Source organism: Panthera tigris, chromosome A2 (assembly GCF_018350195.1).
Source record: "Panthera tigris isolate Pti1 chromosome A2, P.tigris_Pti1_mat1.1, whole genome shotgun sequence".
NCBI classification, from domain to species: Eukaryota; Metazoa; Chordata; class Mammalia; order Carnivora; family Felidae; genus Panthera; species Panthera tigris.
In genome coordinates, this window is record NC_056661.1 from 8,788,733 (window position 1) to 8,803,941 (window position 15,209).

Sequence of the window (15,209 nt, forward strand, 5' to 3'; positions counted from 1 at the left end):
GACCCTGACTTGTACTTGCATCGTTGTGATTCAGGATATTCCTAGCGTTCTTTATCCCAAAGGGGGCAACCGTGGATAAGGAGTGGTTTCAGGTGGTGGGACCAGACAGGTCACTGGCGACGGTCAAAGGATGCATAAAAATGGGCGGGTGAGTTGCGCTCCCGGCCAGCGCGTCCTGAAGCCCTAGCGTGACCGCCTGGAATCCATCTGCGCAGTCTTTGATCAGGGATGGCCTCTGATCTGGGGACAAAGTATTTCTGCAGTTGACTTCCTTCATCAGGTGTGATGGCGGCACAGGGTCCATCAAGTACACGACCTCTCCCGGTCATTCACGTGGTCCCAGGGGCCTCCCCAAATGGCCAGTGAGTCTAGAAAAGGGGTGGCCTCCTCGAGAACGATTACATCATTTGGAGCGCAGGGGACCACACCTTCTCCCGGAGGTGGGATATGCGAGAAGGCCCGTTTCTTCCTGTCCCGTAGGTACCGAGATCATTTCAACGAGGAGGTCTCTGTGGGAAAGCAGGCCTGGACTCGGGCCCCAAGGCAAAACGAAAGCCTGGCTGCGTGGGACCGTCAGCTCAGGGCCTGCGAGAGCCTCCGTGTCCAGGAAGACTGTGTACTGCCCGCAGGGGCTGTTTTATTCTGTTAGCATACAGACTGTATCAAAACAGTTAATAAAATGTTTTCAGAAACAACATTTCGACAGATGCACTGCTTTTAATCACATACGCTCGAACATACTCGAAACCGTACCGAGGAATTATGCACAGCTGCGAGCAAAGGGAACCCTCCTCCATAACCTGCCTGACGGGAGGAAGGCGCCAGTCCTCCAGGGAAGGGCAGGGTCAGGAGCAGTGTCACCTGTGGTTCTATGGACTGCGTCACCGGAGTGGAGTCAGGAATACACGGTCACTCGTGGTATTAGCAGAACAAGGTGTTCACTGTGCAAATAAGAGCTTGTGTGACTATAATCTAGAGAGGAGAGAGTCTGAGCATCAGGGAATACTCCCAACCACGAAAGTTCAAATTAGTTGCCTGGTGGGCACATCCCCACAGTCCCCTAGACTGTGACGGACCTTTTATGTGGAGCGTGGGGAGGTATCTGTAGAAACCTATACCTCTGGGAAGATGGAGGGCACTCTTGATTGGCAGGGCAGGGAATCGGGAACACAGGCTGCAAGCGGGTATCCTCAAAGCTCCTGCGCATCCGTCCGTCTCTCTGTATGGTGGCTCTGAAACCTGACGCCTCCTGTACCACCTTCCAGATCTCCTACAAGTGAGGCGACAGGTGAATTCTAACATGGAATCACAGAGCACAGATTGTAGAAAATGTCTCATTCCCCAGGTGACAAAACAGAACGTGAGAGAGCCATCTCCCAATTCTGCATTTTATTATCCAGTGATAGGTCTGTGTTAATGCAAAGTGGATTATTCAGATTCCAGCCAGAAGGAATGACAAAGGGAACAGACATCAGGCTACAAGATAAACTCTGCATATTTGCAAACTTACGCCGTCTTTTTACTAACAGAGAAAACGGGATAAGGCTCTTTTGGCCAAAACAAGAATTGGTTTTCTCGTAAGAATGATGGAATACGTGATGGGTAAGGGATATCTGGCGGCTGACACAGGTGGCCAGCAGGAAAATCCCAACAAATACCTCAATGTCATTGATCCAGGATTCAATCGAAACATCGTATAACAATTAAACCTGTTTAGAAACCACTTCACTTCACCCTTGGATCAAACAAGCTCAAGAATGGAAAGAGGTAAGTGTTATCGATTTACGGAGAAAACAATCGTCTATCGCTTAAAGAGTATTTGCAGAATTCTCTCACCTCAGCGTTCATTGCTGGAAGCAAGCAGTAAATACCCGGAGTCCAGAGATCCGCCGTAAGAATGAGGCGCTGATCAAGACAATATATTTATAGCTTTTATAATGATTCTTTCACGTTACAGTTTTCTGGAACACTATACACGGACTGATTTGTGTCAGGCCTTCTTAGATTTATCGTGTTTCTTTCCGGCGGGGGTTTTCACACGTAAGGATGAAGAGCAAACGTTTCTCCCCGCACGGCTTACCTTCAGGAGGCTTCTACTCGGTGTGAGATCTTTCATGCCTTCGAAAGGAATTGGGACGACTGAAGGCTTTCCCGCATTCTTTACATTTGTAGGGTTTCTCTCCCGTGTGCATTCTCACGTGTCCTCGAAAGGTAGTGCGATAAATGAAGGCTTTCCCGCATTCCCTACACTCATAGGGTTTCTCTCCGGTGTGAGTTTTTTCATGTGTCCGGAAGGAGGTGTAACAACTGAAGGCTCTTCCACACTGTTTACACTCGTAGGGCTTCTCTCCCGTGTGAGTCCTTTCATGGATGCGAAAGGAACTGGGGAAATTGAAGGCTTTCCCGCACTCCTTACACTTATAAGGTCCATCTCCCGTGTGCGTGATCATGTGCGTTCGAACGCTCGAGGGAGAAATGAAGGCTTTCCCACACTCTTTACACTTAAAGGGTTTCTCTCCAGTGTGCTTTCTCACGTGTCCCTGAAAGGTGGTGCGATAAATGAAGGTCTTCCCGCACTCCTTACACGCGTAGGGTTTCTCCCCTGTGTGAGTCCTCTCGTGGATTCGAAAGGAACTGGGCCAACTGAAGGTTTTCCCACACTGCTTACACTCATAGGGCTTCTCTCCGGTGTGTGTCCTTTCGTGGGAGCGAAAGGAACTGGGGCAAATGAAGGCCTTCCCGCATTCCTTGCATTTGTAAGGCCCGTCGCCGGTGTGCGTGATCATGTGCGTTCGAATGCTTGACAGAGAGACGAAGGCTTTCCCGCATTCCTTACATTCATACGGTTTCTCCCCGGAGTGAATTCTTTCATGTATTCGCAAACCCAGCGGAGAACTGAAGGTCTTCTCACACTGCTTACATGCGTACTGTTTCTCGGCAGTGTGAGTCCTTTCGTGTCTTCGAAAGGAGCTGGGGCAACTGAGGGCTTTTCCGCACCGCGGACACTCGTAGGGCTTCTCCCCGCTGTGATTCCTTTCGTGTATTCGCAAGCCTAGCGGGGACCTGAGGGACTTGCCACACTGTTTACACTGATAGGGTTTCTCCCCGGTGTGCGTCCTTTCATGTGTCCGCAACGACGTGGAGCCACTGAAAGCCTTCCCGCAGTCCTTACACTTAAAGGGCCCATCTCCCGTGTGAGTGATCACGTGTCTTCGAAAAGTCGTGAGCCACGTGAAAGCCTTCCCGCATTCCTGACATCCGTAGGGTTTCTCTCCAGTGTGAGTCCTTTCGTGTCTGTGAACAGATTTGCGGGAACTGAAGGCTTTCCCACATTCCTTGCACTTATATGGCTTCTCTTCGTACTCACGGTACTCATATGGCCTGTGTCCACTGTGCGATCTGACGTGCCTAGTAAGGGATGAATGAGTCACAAAGACTTTTCCGCACACGCCACAGTCACAGGGTTTTACCCCAGAAGGAGTTTTCGTGCTCAGACTAAGATCTGGAGTCTGGCCGGTGGTTTCTCCACACGGACGACCTTCAGGTGCTTTTACCCCAGACGGAGTTTTCTTGTTCAGATTAACATCTGGAATCTGGCTGATGGTTTCTTCCCGCTGACGACCCTCTTTGCTTTCACAAGGTTTGCCTACCGTAGGACTTCTGCAAAAATCGAGAAGCATATTATTAATGATGTCTTTGTTAATAACTCAGTAGGGTATTGGAATTATTTTTAAAAAACGTTTATATCTGGGTGGGAGCAGGGGAGGGGTGAGGAGATGGGGGGACAGGGGTTCTGAAGTGGGCTCTGTGCTGACAGCAGAGAGCCTGACGTGGGGCTCGAACTCACGAACTGTAAGATCATGACCTGAGCTGAAGTCAGACACTTAACCAACTGAGCCACCCAGGGTCCCTATCGGAATTACATTTTTATAATTTACAGCAAAATGAAGGTTTCCTGCCCTTTCTGAATAGACTGAGAAGTTGATATACTGAATGCTTTGTAAAGGGGACTTGACCACAGCTATTATGTAAACAGTGATCATTAACATACAGGGTTTCTTTATGCTGTTTCCAAGTGCACCATTCTGCAAACACTGAACCCCTATGTCACATTTAAGTAAATGTTTTCAGTGAAAAAAATTTAAGGATAAATTTGAAGCTGAATAATTTGGTTTTTAAAAAATCATGACAGGGACGCCTGAGTGGCTCAGTAGGTTAAGCATATGACTTTGGCTCAGGTCATGATCTCGTGGTTCATGAGTTCGAGCCCCACGTCGGGCTGTGTGCTAATAGCTTGGAGAGCCTGGAATCTGCTTTGGATACTGTGTCTCCCTCTCTATCTTCCCCTCCTCCGCTCCTACTCTGTCTCTGTCTCAAAACTAAATAAACATTAAAAAAAAAAAATCACGACATAGCAGGATTCTCATGTGGGACACTGCTGTCTATTGTGCGACTCACCCTGTTTTTCTCCCCTGGGTTTTGCACCTGTATGCAGTGTCATGATCCTTCCACTTTTTCTCTAAAATGCAGACAGAAAAAAAAAATCCAAATTATTAGAAATTATATAAAAATTACCAGATTCTATATCTATGGTGAGCTTAGCCTGACCAATGTACTCTTTTTCCACATGTCAGAACAAGATTGATGAGCAAGAAATACTTGTTCTCTAATGCCAAAGTTAAGTAAGAAAAAATATCATCAGGGTGCCTGGGTGGCTCAGTCGGTTGAGCGTCCGACTTCGGCTCAGGTCATGATCTCACGGTCTGTGAGTTCAAGCCCCGCGTCGGGCTCTGTGCTGACAGCTCAGAGCCTGGAGCCTGTTTCAGATTCTGTGTCTCCCTTTCTCTCTGCCCCTCCCCCACTCATGCTCGCTCGCTCGCTCTCTCTCTCTCTCTCTCTCTCTCTGTCAAAAATAAATAAACATTAAAAAAAAGAAAAAAAAATATCATCATCTTTACCTACTGAGGCCACGTTTCTGAAGGTTTCCCGCATCACATCTCTATAGAGTTTCTTCTGTGAAGAATCCAGTAAAGCCCACTCTTCCAGGGTGAAGTTCACAGCCACATCCTCAAAGGTCACTGAGTCCTAAAACATCACAAATATGTTTACAGCAGTATACGTGGAGTCTGACAGCACTGGGGATTTATACTCAATTTACAGGAAGGTTATGTACGATTCTGCGATCTCCAAACATTTATGTCTTGCTCATGAGACACTTATCCTCTGTTCACACTTCCTCAGGAATTTAACGACATCATGAACACATGCAAATTACTTATGCATTTTTACTGTGATCACTTTATTTTTTAATCTTGTTTTAACCTTTATTTTTTTGAGACAGAAAGAGACAGAGCATGAACGGGGAGGGTCAGAGAGAGAGAGGGAGACACAGAATCGGAAACAGGCTCCAGGCTCTGAGCTGTCGGCACAGAGCCCGACGCGGGGCTTGAACTCACAGACCCTGAGATCATGACCTGAGCCGAAGTCGGACGCTCAACCGACTGAGCCACCCAGGTGCCCCTACTGTGATCACTTTAAATGTTACTGTTCTGTAACGGCAGGGTCTAGAAGCCCCTTGGAGAAATGAGAGAAAGGCTATACACATGAAACAAGTATTATTTTAAGCACACCAATTCCTTTTGAGAAAAACTCCTCTCCTTCCTTATTACCTACCATTTAACTCAGCACTCCATGATGCACGGGGTCAGATCTGCAGGAGGTTTTAATGAATAAAACACAGTGAAGAACCGGAAGCTGTTTCTTCCAGTCCCATCACCACACCGGACAGTCCAGGAGGCCTGTGGAAATCCAACGTGTAACAAGGATCAGTTTGTCACATCGGCCTGAGGCACTCCAGGCCATCAGAAGTAGCCAGAGGTAGCTGGATAAATGAACATATTCTCTTCAAGAAGCAGCACTTTTAACTTGTGTGATATTTATTACACTCGGTTTTTCCATCCTCTCCCTGACCCATCTCCTGGAGCCAGTAAGTTACTCAGAAGTTAGGGGCTGGATAACCCAGCACGACAGGACATGCTCAAGAGGTGTGACAATTTAGATCTCCCCGAAGACCCTCTACACATGAGCCTCAGGGCTGCTTCTCAATTTTTAGGACACATACTGAGATGAGAAGGTGCCAGAAGAGCTCTTTCTGGCCAAACTGTAACCGTGTACTCTGGCCCACGCTGACCTCGAGGAACAGGCTAAGAACTACAGGTCGCGAGGGAGTCCGTGGACGTCCACGATGGTTTGACTGTGCATCTGTTGATGATTATCAAGTAGGTAAAGGATTCTGCAGTGCTTTCCTCCAAAAGGACATAAAATCTCCATTGTCCAACTTCGGGAGGAAGTTTCCCGACCGGCCACACGAGGGGCAGCGCCCGCGGCTTCTCTCATTTACGCGCTCCAGTGTGATGCGCAGAGGCCGAACAGCCCGGACCCAAGCATAGGAGTCCCTAAGCTGATGGCAGCACATCCTGCCAATAGGGTATGAGAGAGTTGATTTCATAATTGGCGTCTGTGGGGAGGAAGGCAGGCCTCTCAAGCAGGATGAAGTGGCTTGAGGGCGCAAGGAAAGCACGTGGACTTTTTTTTTTTTTAATCAGGTTACGGGTGGACTAAAAGTTCACACACAAGGGTAGGGGCTTCTGTGGACCGAATCTCTTGCCATTGCCAAAGCAGGAAGCACTAAGGCTTTCTTACTGCCTTGGATAGATGTGGACCACAAGAGGAAGAAGGAGGGATGAGCTTCCAAGCTGGGAGCGAGCATCAAACACTGGAGTCAGAATGCAGAAAAATGAACCTGGCCCACTTTCTTACACCAGACACAAAAACAAACTCAAAATGGATGAAAGATCTAAACGTAAGACAGGAAGCCATCAAAATCCTCGAGGAGAAAGCAAGCAAAAACCTCTCTGACCTCGGCCGCGGCAACTTTTTACTCAACACGTCTCTCGGAGGCAAGGGAGACCAAAGCAAAAATGAACTACTGGGACCTCCTCAAAAGAAAAATCTGCACGGCAAAGGAAACAATCAGCGAAACTAAAAGGCAACCGATGTAACGGGAGAAGATGTCTGCAAAGGACATATCAGATAAAGGGTTAGTATCCAAAATCTATAAAGAACTTCTCAGACTCGGCACCCCCCAAAAAGCAAATAATCTAGTGAAGAGATGGGCAAAAGACATGAATAGACACTCTTCCAAAGAAGACATCCAGATGGCTAACAGACCCATGAAAAAATGCTCAACATCGCTATCAGGGAAATACAAATCAAAAGCACAATGAGATACCACCTCACGCCTGTGAGAACGGCTAACGTTAACAACTCAGGCCACAACAGACGTTGGCAAAGATGCGGAGAAAGAGGCTCTCTTTTGCCCTGCTGGTGGGAACGCAAGCTGGTGCAGCCACTCTGGAAAACAGCATGGAGGTTCCTCAAAAAGTTAAAAATCGAACTACCCTCGACCCAGCAATTGCACTTCCAGGTATTTATCCAAGGGGATCCAGTTGTGCTGTTTCGAAGGGACACGTGCACCCCAGTGTTTATAGCAGCACTCTCGACAACAGCCGAAGTATGGAAAGAGCCCAGATGTCCAGCAACAGGTGAATGGATTAAGAAGATGCGGTGTGTATATATACAATGGAGTATTACTGGGCGGTCAAAAAGAATGAAATCTTGCCATTTGCAACTATGTGGATGGAACTAGAGGGTGTTACGCTAAGGGAAATTAGAGAAAGACAAACGTATGACTTCACACATATGAGGACTTTAAGACACAGAACAGATGAACATAAGGGAAGGGGAGCACAAATAATACAAAAACAGGGCGGGGGACAAACACATAAGAGACTCTTAAACATGGAGAACAAACAGAGGGTTGCTGGAGGGGTTGTGGGTAGGGGATGGGCTAAATGAAATGGGGAAGGGGTATTAAGGAAGACACTTGTTGCGATGAGCCCTGGTGTTATACATAGAGGATGAATCACTGGAATCTACTCCTGAAATCATTATTGCATTATATGCTAACTCACTTGGATGTCAATTTAAACATTTTTTAAAAATTGGAGTCACGGGGCGCCTGGGTGGCTCAGTCGGTTGAGCGTCCGACTTCGGCTCAGGTCGAACTCAGTTCATGACGAACTAAGAAGCAGTAACTCCCTCACAAGGAAAAAGCAAAAAACTTAAAATGAACAACTCTTCTTAAATCCGTTACAGAACTGAGGACACAGGGCAAACCACGGTCTTCAAAATTGGAGACAGAAAAGAAGCTATTTTCAAATATGCCCGGGATATTCTATTTTTTTTTTTTAAGTTTATTTATTTACTTCGAGAGCGAGCGAGTCCGAGGAGGTGCTTAAATTCCCGAACCACGAGACCACGACCTGAGCCGAAATCAAGGGTTGGAGGCTTAACCGACTGAGCCACCCAGGTGCTCCCAGAATATTCTTAATAAGGCCTGTCCTCAAAAGAATCTGTTTCACTGGGGCAGAAAAAAGAACAGAAAAAAATAACACAACATCCCAGAACTTTGGGACGACAGGTGTAAAACACACACAATGGAAATAACTGATGGAAAAGAAAGGCAGAAAGGAACAGAAGAAAATCAGTGAAGCGAGAATCACTGGATCGTCCTAACATCCGTGACAGCAAACTGCACACCCAGGAAGCTAAGAGAACACGAGACATCGGGGGGGGGGGGGACCCCACAACAAAAATGCACGTTCAAGCATCATATCCAAACTGGAGAAAAATCAAAGAGAATAGTGAAAGAAACCAGAGGGAAAAACAAATCAGTTACACTGGAAAAGGGTTAAGAATTAAACTGGACTTCTTTCCAAAACTATTTAAGCAAGAGACTGGAGTGACAAACTGCTGGCAGCAAAACGCCACTGTCCGACAAATGCCGTGTTAGACAAAATTCTTCTTCAAAAACGAGGGAGACGTAAAGACTCTGAGATAAAAATGGAGGAATCTGACAGGAGTACACCTGTTCGGCAAGAAACGTTACAAGAAATCCATCTAGGGGGTGCTTGGGTGGCACGGTCGGGTGCCCGACTTCGGCTCAGGTCATGATCTCACAGTCCGTGAGTTCGAGCCCCGCGTCGGGCTCTGTGCTGACAGTTCGGAGCCTGGAGCTGCTCCAGATCCTCTATCCCCCTCCCCCTGCCCCTCCCCCGCTTGCACATTCTCTCTCTCTCTCAAAAATAAACATTAAAAAAATTATTTAAAGAAGAGGGGAGGGGCGCCTGGGTGGCTCAGTCAGTTAGTTAAGCGTCCGACTTCAGCTCAGGTCATGATCTCACAGTCCGTGAGTTCGAGCCCCGCGTCAGGCTCTGTGCTGACAGCTCAGAGCCTGGAGCTGCTTCGGATTCGGTCTCTCACTCGCTCTCTCAAAAATAACAAAACATTAAAAAAAAAAAAAAAAAAGGTATTTGTGAAAGATTGGTGTGTTGGAGGGAAAGCTGAATAAAGAAATAGGTGGATATTTTTAGAAAAGGAAGACTATTCTCTATGATACAGAAAATGATGGACACAGGTCATCATACCTTTAATTGTATAATTAAATTGTATAATTGTATAACCCATTAATTGTATAGCCATTAACTGTATAACACAAAATATCTATGTTCATATAAAGAATGGACTTCAGTGCCTCACTATTGGTCTATCAATTGTAACAGATCACAATCGGAGACGTTAAAAATAGTGCAGACTGTGGATGTAGAAGGGTCAAGTGGGAACTCTACTTTGTGATCAATTTTTCTGTAAACATAAAATGCTCAAAAAAAAAAAAAAAAAACCAAACAAACCCTGAACTCTCATCATTTTATCTGAAAAAATTTTTTTTTTTCTGGGGGCACCTGGGTAGCTCAGTTGGTTAAGAGTCTCACTCTTGGTTTTGGCTCAGGTCATGATCTCACAGTTCATGAGATCGAGCCCCATGTCAGGCTCTGTGCTGACAGCACAGAGCCCGCTTGGGAGTCTCTCTCTCTCTCTCTCTCCCTCTCTCTCAGCCCCTCCCCCACTCACGCTTTCTCCCTCTCTCTCTGCCTCTCTCTCAAAATAAATAAACCTAATTTTTTTCTGAAGTCTACTAGTTTATGAATTTTTATCCTTAGCATGCAATTAGTATAAAATAAACTTTTATACACTATATCTCACTACATAGTAGTGTTTTTAACTTTTGTTACTTTAATTTTAAATTAATTTAAACTTTTCTACATAGGAAATCATTTTAAGATTTTTTTTTTTTTTTTAGGTTTATTTATTTTGAGAGAGAGAGCGAGCAAGAGCAAGTGCACAAGCTGGGGAAGGGCAGAGAGAAGGAGAGACAGGATCCCAAGCAGGCTCCACACCATCAGTACAGAGCCCGATGTGGGGCTCAAACTCACAAACCGTGAGATCAGGACCTGAGCCAAGATCAAGAGTCTGACGCTTAATGGACTGTGCCACCCAGGCACCCCAAGATTTAACTCTTTAACCACTAATGGATATAAAACCGCAACCCATAAAAAGTGGAAAATTTCATATCTCTAACTAAAAGGGAAAGGGATATCAGAGTTTGTCCCTCTACTATATTTCACACTGGGGATACTGTCAGGAATGAGTTATGCATGATGCACTGCATTAGGGGGTTGCATTTAATCCCTGAAAACTAAAAACTTTTTAAAAGATTTACACAAGATGAGGGGCGCGTGGATGGCTCAGTCGGTTAAGCACCTGACTTCAGCTTAGGTCGTGATCTCACTGCTCGTAAGTTCGAGCCCGCGTCAGGCCCTGTGCTGAAAGCTCGGAGCCTGGAGCCTGCTTCCGGTTTTGTGTCTCCCCCTCTCTCTGCCCCTTCTTGGCTCGCACTCTGTCTCGCTCTCTTTCTCAAAAACAAATACACGTTAAAAAAAAAAAATTAAAGATTTATATAAGATTAGGTAGTTTTTCTCACATCCATTAAAATAGAAATTCATCTGCCTTAATAGACTTTTAAATGTCAAAGTTCTCTGGGGACATGCACATGCAAACACTGATCTAAAAATGAAAAATGGGGAACGCCTGGACGGCTCAGTGGGTTAACTGTCTGACTCTTGATTTTGGCTCAGATTATGATCTTACGGTTTGGGAGATCAGGCCCGCATTTGGGCTCTGCACTGGCAGCGAGGAGCCCGCCTGGGATTCTCTCTCTCCCTCTCTTACCACCCCCCCCCCACTCACGTTTGCTCTCTCAATATAAATTAAAAATAAAAATGGAAACATGAGGGTGCCTGGGTGGCTCAGTCGGTTAAGCGCCCGACTCTTGATCTCAAGGTCTTGAGTTCGGGGTCCACTTTGGGCTCCGCACTGAGCATGCAGCCTACTTAAAGTTAAATTAAATTAAATTAAATTAAATTAAATTAAATTAAATTAAATTAAATTAAATTAAATTAAAATGAAAAATAAGGGGCACCTGGCTGGTTCAGTCAGTGGAGCATCTGACTCTTGATCTCAGGGTTGTAAATTCGAGTCCCGTGTTGGGTGTAGAGATTACTTAAAAATAAAATCTTTTTTGGTTTGTTTGTTTGCTTTAATTTTAGAATGCACAAAGTGGGGGGAGGGGCAGAGGGAGAGACCGAGAATCCCAAGCAGGCTCCAAACCTCAGTGCAGAGCCCTACACGGGGCTTGATCCCCCAACCCTGGGATCACGGCCTGAGCCAAAATCAAAGCGTCGGACGCTCAACTGAGCCACCCAGGTGCCCTCAAAATAAAATCTTTAAAGAAAATAAAAATGAAAACTGTGCCTGAGGACACAAATGTACCCATCTTACCACTTGAGAGTCTGTTGCCTGAAATGGATTACAAACTGGTGTCAAGATTTTCTTGCCTCATACGTATTTCTCAATCACCTTACATTTTCAAAGCCCAGGAAAGAAAAACATCTTGCCCACTCGGACAGAAATAAAACCGCAGACTGCGAAGGGAAGCCACAGTGGAAGGGCTGAAATAGTCAACGGAAAGAAGAATGCTAAGGAAAGAAACGCAAACACTCACATCCGCTCAGGTAAGCAGCCTGCTAACCCAGAGCTCAGGAAAACCCACGTTCAGAAGGTTAAACACGTCCAGGCCGGGGTCCACACATGCCCCGTTGAGACAGCAGCCCCACAGCGGGTCAGTCCCCAGGGAGGGAGGGTAGGGACACCTGAGCGGCCACGGACGTGAACTCCGAGAGCCCTGCACACCCTCCCCTCTCCCGGAAGCTTAGCAGAACCCCCTCTCCAAACTCAAGCAGATTCAGTTTAAACTCCCAAGTTCATCAACATTTTGTCCCGGAGCCAGAGCTCTGGACCTTCACAGAGTTTCTCAATACGTATATTATACTCTCAGGGCATCCGTATCATGGATGCAAAACCCGAACATGTAAAAATATCTAGACCTAAGGAGACTCCCTTGGTCAGCTTTGAGCTGGCCCTGGCTTGGAGTCATTGGCCGTGGGCCTCTGCTCCCCAGTCATGCTTTGGACCACCATGAATAATTAAAAAAAAAAATTTTTTTTTTTTTTAGCGTTTATTTATTTTTGAGAGAAAGAGAGAGAGCGGGAGCAGGAGAGGGCCAGAGAGAGAGGGAGACAGAGAATCCGAAGCAGGCTCCAGAAACTGAGCTGTCAGCACAGAGCCCGACGCGGGGCTCGAACCCGCCAATCGCGAATCACGACCTGAGTGGAAAGTTGGAGGCTCAACCGCCTGAGCCACCTACCCCCCCCCCCATGACAAATTTAAATGACAGAAATCCAGTAATTCTTGAATCCGGTGAAACCACCCAGTGTTTTGTACGTTAAGAAGGAAAGAAAAATTTCAGGAATTTTACCAGTTCAACAAGAAAACCAACGATTTCTACTATCAGAAGATGAAGATGTGATTACTCCCGAGAAAAGAAACGGATTTGTATGCAACTGGACTGGAAGGCTTGGAAATGTTACAAGTCTACGCCCTGAGAAGCCACTTGAAATCACCGGCAAGAAGGAACACACCTCGGAATATTACTATAGCCACTTGGTAGAAAAAGGGAACAGATTTTAACGAATGGAAAATAATATTTTTTTTTTCCTGAAATTCACCTTTTTGGAAATACTTTTGGAGTGTCTTCCAAGCCCGAACTAAGTCTCATGTGAAAAAATCTTTTCAAAGGGACAAATGCAAGGAGGGGGTGTGCGGGCAGATCACCCAGCAAAATTTTAGAGAACTTCCACTCGGAGGGCTTCCCCCCAGGATGTCTGTGCCCAGGAGAGATCCTGAGCGGGGAGGCGCAGGATTTCATAAAACATAGCTCCGTGGTTATGCTTGGCTTTCTTCTCGTGTAAAATATACCCCCCCCCCAAATCTTTAAAAAGAGCCATTCGCGGCTCTGTGGATAAACGATAAAATACTGCGTAATTTGAAATGCATCACGGAGAACAAACAGTTAATAATGATGCTGTGAACTGGAGAGGGAAGATGGCGTTTCGGAATGCAGGGAAGGATCTGGAAATCGAGGCATTTATTTCCAGTCTTACGAAGAGCTAGCCTGGGGGCACAGGGTCGTGGCTTTGAGACCCCACTCCCCGGGCATCTGGAAAAGTGAGGGGAAAACGGGTACCCCCCCCTCCCTCCCGGGAGAGACGGACTGGGGACCCCACAGACCACAGCTCCTCCCGCGCACGGACCCCGGAGACCGAGGCGTGACCGTCCCCCGATGACCCTCCGGTGGTCATCGCCCAGTCTACGGGAGGCGCGGCCGCGCACAGCGACGGGACAGGACGCCCGGGTCCCCGGCTGCCGCCCGGCCCCGCGCTGCGTGCCGCGCCGGCAGCGGACTCGGGTCCGCACACTCCGGGCGGGGGTCACGGCCGCGAGCCCAGGTCCCGCCGCCCCCGGTTCCCGACTCCCGGCCCCGCACACTCACCATCGCTCGGTTTCCGGGGTGCCGGGTCGCCCACCATCCGGCTGCCGCGGCCAGCGCAGGTCGCGGCGACCCAGGACGCGGCGGAACCTCCCGAAGCCCTCAAGGACGGCGCCAGCGGGTTCGAGGCTCGGCCGCACAGCAGCCACCGCACACGGCCCTCGCCGTCCACGGCGTCCACGGCGTCCACGGCGCGTCGCCCGCACGTACGGCCCCGGCGGCTCCCCTGATTGGACGGCTCGCACGGCCCCGCCCCCTCCCGCCTGAGCGACAGCGGGCCGGAGGTCACGTCTTTGAGCCGACCTTGCTTGGGCGGGGGGCTGCCGCCTGTTGTCTCCAAGGCCATGGCTGGGAAGCGCGAGGCCGCCGGGCCGCTCGCGGAACCGTGACCCTTCCTCACAAGCGCACACGCAAGTGACCTCGCCATTCGTAAGCATGAGTCCAGTTCCATGTTGGTCTTTCTAGCAAATCCTACCACAAAACATTTTGCACACTCTTTTCTCAGTATGTTGGATGATCAAAGACTTTCAGACGTTATTAAGGTCGAAAAAGAACAATTTGTAACTTTGTTTCTTCTGCAACGGGGCAGTGTGAGTTTTCATTCTCGGGTGTGGCAGAAAAAAATTGGTAACAACTGGCTGTTTAGAAAGAATTGGTTGGGGTGCCTGGGTGGCCCAGTCGGTTAAACAGCAGCTGACTTGGGCTCAGGTCATGACCTCCATGCTGGTGAGTTCCAGCCCCGCGTCTAAGCTGTCTAAGCTGACAGTTTAGAACCTAGAGCCTGCTTCAGATTCTGTGTCTCCCTCTCTCTCTCTGTCCCTCCCTGCTTGTTTTCTCTCTGCCTCTCTCTCAAAAACAAACATTTAAAAAATTAAAAAATTAAAAAAATAGAAAGAATTGGTTGCATAAATTCATCATCATACTTTTTAAAAACCAGAGATTGATATGTAAAGATCTGGAGTATTCATTAATAGAATAATTAATCAAAGTATATTGCAATATATATACCGTGTTACCCCTCCTATAACTGTGAGGTTCACCTGCAGAGTCAGGTGGGCCCCCACCCTAGGTCTGGCTGACAACATTCCTTCCAGGAACATATGGAAAGGTTAATTCTTTGGATAATGGAAGTGTCCAGGTAGGGCAGGCCCCCCAGGCAGGTGGGAAATGCCCTGAAAGAGTAAGGGAAGGACCCCGGCCTAGGTTTTTTATTGAGGTGCAGTGGGTGTCTGGAGTAAGGGTTTGTGCACAAGGGCAGGGACTTCCTGGGACTGGCCCTCATGCCAGCAACAAAGCAGTGATC

General features: G+C 47.5%; 1 protein-coding gene across 3 annotated transcripts; it reads right to left on the reverse strand.

Moving 5' to 3' along the window:
- Positions 1-697: 697 nt before the first annotated feature.
- LOC102961085 (zinc finger protein 791-like) lies at positions 698-14,081 on the reverse strand. Of its 3 annotated transcripts, XR_006214675.1 has the most exons (7): positions 13,910-14,081; positions 5,674-5,798; positions 4,959-5,085; positions 4,459-4,519; positions 2,081-3,660; positions 1,837-1,905; positions 698-1,270 (listed from the first exon to the last, which is right to left on the reverse strand). XR_006214675.1 is itself a non-coding variant. In XM_042978251.1 (6 exons), the coding sequence occupies exons 2-5, from the start codon at positions 5,674-5,676 to the stop codon at positions 2,094-2,096; spliced, it is 1,758 nt and encodes a 585-aa protein (XP_042834185.1). In that variant the 5' UTR covers positions 5,677-5,798; positions 13,910-14,081; the 3' UTR covers positions 698-1,270; positions 2,081-2,093. The 3 variants fall into 3 exon arrangements, 2 of the variants coding, with proteins under 2 accessions (XP_042834185.1, XP_042834184.1); XM_042978251.1 differs by lacking the exon at positions 1,837-1,905; XM_042978250.1 differs by having other exon boundaries at positions 698-3,660; positions 13,910-14,080.
- Positions 14,082-15,209: the final 1,128 nt, after the last annotated feature.

Bases quoted from the DNA above. Each gene is read 5' to 3' on its own strand.
- LOC102961085 (XM_042978251.1), bottom strand. The intron at 4,520-4,958 runs GTAAAGATGATG...TCTGCATTTTAG, and splicing joins CAGAAACGTGGCCTCAGTAG to AGAAAAAGTGGAAGGATCAT. The intron at 3,661-4,458 runs GTGAGTCGCACA...CGATTTTTGCAG, and splicing joins ACCCAGGGGAGAAAAACAGG to AAGTCCTACGGTAGGCAAAC.